The sequence below is a fragment of the Microtus ochrogaster genome, chromosome 16 (assembly GCF_000317375.1).
Source record: "Microtus ochrogaster isolate Prairie Vole_2 chromosome 16, MicOch1.0, whole genome shotgun sequence".
Lineage (NCBI taxonomy): Eukaryota > Metazoa > Chordata > Mammalia > Rodentia > Cricetidae > Microtus > Microtus ochrogaster.
Window position 1 is genome coordinate 60,599,351 of NC_022018.1, and position 5,994 is coordinate 60,605,344.

The window sequence follows — 5,994 nt, forward strand, 5'->3', positions numbered from 1 at the left end:
AAAAAAAAAAAAAAATCAAAGTTCAGATGAAATAAACATTATGAATTCTTTGTTAGTTCTATAATCCTTACAACAAATAAACAAATTCAAGCTAATTACTTTTCAACCTGTGAAGCATACAATAATTGTGGGACTGAACTTTAAAAACTACGGGGCGTGGCCTTGGGACTCCTATCAGGTTCTGAAAGACAATGCATGCTAAACATAACGTGGGGCTAAGATAATATTTATCCCCGAGCTAAGCCTCTGAATGAGGGCTGGAGAGATGGCTCGCTGGAAGGAGCTCCTGCAGAGACCTGGGGTGTGCTCCCAGGACCATAGAGCTTATGCAGGCATCAACAATGCACAAACCCACATAAACAATAATACAAATCTATTTTATAAATAATAAAATAAGTCTATTTAAAAATTCTGATTAAATAGATGGAATGGTTGTTATTGACTTTTCATAAATTAGTGCTTGGGAGAGATTTTGCATAAAGCAACCTCTGTCTGGCCTTCAGAGGAACTTGTTACCAGTATAGCAATTGCAATGCACTAGCTAATTTCAGAAGGGAATTCTGGATAGAAAAGGAAATGCAGGACTTCTAATCTTTTTTTTTTTTTTTTGGATTTTTTCGAGACAGGGTTTCTCTGTGGCTTTGGAGCCTGTCCTGGAACTAGCTCTGGTGTAGACCAGGCTGATCTCGAACTCACAGAGATCCGCCTGCCTCTGCCTCCCAAGTGCTGGGATTAAAGGCGTGCGCCACCACCGCTGGGGCTAGAGATGGCTCAGCAGTTAAGAAGGCTCACAGTCATCAGTAAGTCAAGTTCCAGGGGACCTGATGCCCTCCCTTCCACGACAGGCTACTATATATGGATGGTGTACAGACAGCCATCCAGGTGTGCACACACATTCACATCTTACAAAAAATAAAGAATGCCACTGCCAGATTGGGAACTTAGCTAGGTGGCAGAACACTTGCCCAACATGCACGCAGGCACCGAAGACCTCACGATGTGCAGCCTGGGGAAGACAACCCATCAACTGGCAATCAGCTGTGCACTCTGCTACACTGGGACACCGAGGCAAGGGAGAACAGAAAAGGGCTGGGTGATGGCAACAGCAAGCATCACCATCTCATTCCACGGTGGAAGGAAAAAGCAAGTGCTTTTGTGTGCCCTGCCTCCTGTGATCGCTACAGTAATCTCCTCATCAGTGCTGAGATTACCCTATCGTGCAGTTGGTGACAAGAGCCGACTCAGAGAACTATGCGACTTGCTAAGGACACAGGGCCAAGGTAAAATAAAGATCTAAACTGCAACTTAAAATATACCAGAAATGAGCTTTGTACCTCCCAGTATGCAAAATGAAGAGAAATCCCCACAAGGCCCCTGTGGCACACACCGTTCCACATCAGGAACAGACAGAACTGACAGGGCCATCGAGGCTCGCAGTACCAACTGTGAGGAAAGCTCCCTGGAGCAGCAAAACAGCCAAGAAGGCTCCCCTACCACTGACAAGATTTCATGCTCCCTGGGTGTCAACCCCAGCTGTCTGTGAGCATTCCAAGTCCCTCACATCTTATTTGCATATGGACATCAACCCAGTCACAGAGGACATTTGAATGGATGCCTCCAGTCAGCCTATGAATGACTTTGCCCCAAATACTTTACACTGACAATTAGACATTTGAAGGCTAAGGGAGGGGGCAATAATGTAGAATTAAAAAAAAAATCAGTACTTAAAAAGTTTTAAAAATCAACTTTAATATATTTTTTATCACATCTCATAGTTTGATTGCTCCTTATTATTGCAGGCCATGGTGGTGTACCCCTTTAATGCTGGAACAAAGGAGGCAGAGGAAGGTGGATCTCTATGAGTTTGAGGTGCCCTTATCTACATAGAGCATTCTAGACCCACCAATGCTGTAACAGAAGACCCTGCCTCAAAAGGGAAATTTTCAATTTCTTCACTTGGGAACTTAAAACTCACGCCTAGACTTCATACAAACATACGTACTTAGATGAGCTTCTGCAAATGCAGGGACAATGTACCCCACTTCGCACCTGCTGAGGCGCCTCCCTAGTTATTCCGAAAACGGGGATGAGCATGTGTAAGAGGGTTTAGGTCTGCACTCAGCCCCTTTAATATTTCTAGTTGCAAAACACTGATCCATAACTATGTCAGCAGCAGCAGCAGCAGCAGCAGTAGTGATTTTAGACAGGGTCTCACTAAGCAGCCCTGGCTGGCTCACTAGGTAGACCAGGCTGACCTCAAATTCACAGATCTGCTAGCCTCTGTCTCTTGCACTCTGAGAATAACAGTATGTGACACTCAGCTTGGCTTAACACTCACCTTTTAAGGTGGGTCGTCCAGCCCAGTCAGTAGGGTACGAGACTCTAAAAGTCCCTTTCCCTGCCCTTTTTTTATTTGTTTGCTTTATTTTTTCTTGAAACCTAGACTGGCCTGGAGCTCCAGATCCTCTGGCCTCCACCCCCGAAATATTACGATTAGATGAGTGGGGCCACCATGCCTGGCCTAAAAAGGACTCTTAACCGTCCCCTCTCCAAGGTCTTGTCATGTAGTCCAGGCTGGCCTCAAATTCTCCATCCTCCCTACTTCTGAGATCACAGGAATGTGATACACACATCTTAATTTTTTAATTTCTGTAAGACAAATGTAATTTAGTGTCCACATCTACATGAATGCTATAATATAGAAATACTTAAAGTATGCAAAAAAATTATTAAAAAAGAAACAAACAAATCAAAATACCAATAAATATTCAATTTCCTTCTCAGGACTCCAGGTCCTACAAGACTGAAGGAATGGCCAGAGTGATAGAATGAACACCCAATTTGTGTCAGTTTGGGTTTCACTTTCTCACCCAGCACTGTATAAACAAGTCTGCACAGCCTGACCTCTCCAGTCTGCACAACTTCCAACAACAGCCTTTCTAGTTTGCCCAGCTCTAAGATTTGTAGGCTATGGTTCTTTTTATGGTGTGTGTGTGTTTTGTTTTTGAGACAGGGCTCTTTAAACCCTAGCCCAGGAAGAAGCAGGAGGATCGTTGTCAGGCCAGTCTGGTCTACATAGAAAGTTCCAGGTCAGTTAGCACTACACATTAAGACACTTGTCTTTAAAAAAAGCAATTTTAGTCCACTTTCATACTATAAACAGTTTTCACATTTTTGCATCCAATTTACGACTTTTATTTCACATCAGTAAATACATCAATTAAATAAATAACTTTCTTGTTTTGAGGAATAATTGCTACACAACATCTACTTGCACCTTTTAGAAAAATGTACAACCATTTGTATAATTATTATAAAGCATGTGAAGTTAGCTCTGACTACATGAAACTGAAAAAGAAACAGATTTTGATTTTTCTGAATGGGAGCAGCACTGTTTTTTATCTGCATTCTGGGCTTCTAAATACCCATTTTCAAATTCTGTCATAATGCTTGTATTCCAACTTCCCAGGCCCCACGTGACTTTGTTTAACAGCAGCTCAGCTTCCCTTTTCTCCCCAAACCTTCTCTTTCCCCACCACCTCTTTTTTTTCTCTCTCTCTCTCTCTTTTTTTTTTTTTTTTTTTGATTTTCAAGACAGGGTTTCTCTGTAGCTTTTGGTTCCTGTCCTGGAACTAGCTCTTGTAGACCAGGCTGGCCTCGAACTCACAGAGATCCGCCTGCCTCTGCCTCCTGAGTGCTGGGATTAAAGGCGTGTGCCACCACCACCTGGCTGCACCACCACCTCTTCCACCCTCTCTTTGGAATATATGCAGCCTATACTGTCTTCACATTAAATATTTTTAGTTTGAAATTGTCATGTACATTATGAACACATTTTAAAGTTAAAATTATGAACATAAAAATACATATACATTACTCAGAAATTACAATGTGACCTCCAAGGTCATATGACCCCCCTCATCTATAAAGTGTTTACTAATAATGTAAAATGGGAGCCTTACTTTTTTTTTTGAGTTTTGGGGGACAGTACCCTACTCGGCGGCCCAGCCTGGATTTGAGCTTGTGACAGTCCAACGTCTGAAATATGTTGAGTTACCCAAGTATAGCACTATAAACCCTAACATAATCACATTAAATAGCTCATTACTGAAAATAACAAAACTAATTTGGATGAAAAAAAGAATACAGACACGTAACCTAGAGACGTGAAGCGTACCAGGGCTTCCTGCTTCCATCTCTGACATGGCTTCCAGGCCGGCGATGTCCTTCTGAAACAGCCTTCTGGCTGCTCTGCAGCCTCTGCCGTCCGGCCACCTGTAGCACTCGTCATTTTCTTGAAAGGAGTCTTTCCTTGACCGGCTTATGGTGGGAATCCTAGGTCCCGGCTTGAGCTCTCTCCAGCTATCTGCATTACCAGCAAGTTCATCTGGCAGCCATCTCTTATTTTGATCTTTGTGGTTGTCATTCATCCAAACAGGCTGGCTGTACATTGGGTTTTTAAATGCATATGGATTGCTGGAAACCGCATATGGTCCTTTCCTGGGGGTGTTCCCATAGTTCCCGGGCGCTATCTTTTTTTTGGGAAGGCCTTTTTCCATTTTACTGCCGTGGCCTTTAGCATAATCATCCATTATTAAATAATCTTGTTGGGGATGACCCCTTCTGAAATCATCATCATCACTAATTCCACGGTCTTTAGTGCGCTTCACAAAGTAAGGTTTTGCTGTATCTCCCATGGTCTTTGACTTCAACTTTCTTACTTTGTACCTGGAAGGAGGCATTGTGGCAGAAACAAACAACTATAAAATGATATCATACCAAATACTCTAACGCATCCCCATTAAAAAAATAAAACTGCTACACATTCCTAATAATTAGTGCATTCCTGAAGTTAGGAGGCTTAGCCCTTTAGTGTCCACAAAAACCAGTCTTTAATGTTCCGACCAAACTTGAAGATGCTTCTATAACCTCACAAACTAAGGTAGCAACTTGGTTAGCTTCTATGTAGCAAAAAAACACCTCTCGTCAAAGTAAACATCCTAAGTCAACAATGTTACAAAACTCCCCCAAGTCTATTAAAAAAAAAAAGTTGGCAATTACTTTCAAGTGTCAAAGTAGCCGAAACTATGTGAACAGATTTAGACCAAACCCTCTCTCGGCTTTCCTTTTCACTTCAGACCCGGCGCGACGGCCGGGCGAAGGAAGGAGCAACACTCCCCAGCAAGGTACCACAGTCTCAGGGCCGGGCTCCCGACCGAGGGGCAACGCCAGCTGACTTACCCGATTGCTTAGCCCAGCCCCGGACAAGTCCGGTTTCGACACCAACCACAATCTTCCGCGGAATGACACTCCTTTTCCTTCCCCATTCGGCTGCCCCACCCCTGTGTGCCTCAGTTTCCACAAGCGAAGTCCCCAGGCGATGGAGGCAGCGGACCCGCACTACCGGCGACGAAGGCGCCGTGGGGACTGGGAAGCAGGAAGCGCCCGGCCATTGACAAGGTTCCGGGGGTCCCTTCGGGGCCAGGGCCGGAGCCCCGACACAAAGTGAAGACACGGACTCGAACCCGAGGGCTCCGGGCGCGCAGCCGGGCCGAGGCGGCCCGAGAAGGACGGCGCCAACGTACCTCGGGGCCGGGCAGACGGGCTCCTCGGGGCCCGGGGTAAGCCACGGGCCCAGCCCGGAGGCTAGTCCGGGAGGGACGCGACGAGACGGCGCCCCGGAGCACTCACCGAGCGCCGCTGCGGTCCCCCGCCGCTTCCTGTCCGGGCCGGGCTCCTCTCCGTGTTTTCCTTCGGCCCCACTTCCGGCGCTCAGCGCCGTCTCATTGTGCGCGATTGGAGGCCGGCGGTGCCCCGCCCCGCGCTCCGCCGCGGGCCGGAAGCACGAGCCGCCCAGGTTCCGCCCAGCGACGGGCGCGCGCGGCGGGTGCGGCCCGAAGGGTCCGGGTGGCTCTCTTCTTGCGGGCTCCGCTGCCGAGCGCTCTCGGATTCCCCTGAGGCCCCTTTGTGGCTTCCGGGGAGACTGAGCCAAAC

General features: G+C 46.5%; 1 protein-coding gene across 1 annotated transcript in view; it reads right to left on the bottom strand.

Moving 5' to 3' along the window:
- Positions 1-5,579, bottom strand: part of Tut7 (terminal uridylyl transferase 7) — a 51,639-nt gene extending 46,060 nt beyond the window's left edge. Inside the window, exons 1-2 of the mRNA XM_026782935.1 lie at positions 5,242-5,579; positions 3,996-4,728 (exon numbers count right to left, since the gene is read on the bottom strand). Coding sequence (XP_026638736.1) covers positions 3,996-4,697 — 702 coding nt within the window. The 5' untranslated portion in view covers positions 4,698-4,728; positions 5,242-5,579. The remainder of the gene's footprint in view (positions 1-3,995; positions 4,729-5,241) is intronic.
- Positions 5,580-5,994: the final 415 nt, after the last annotated feature.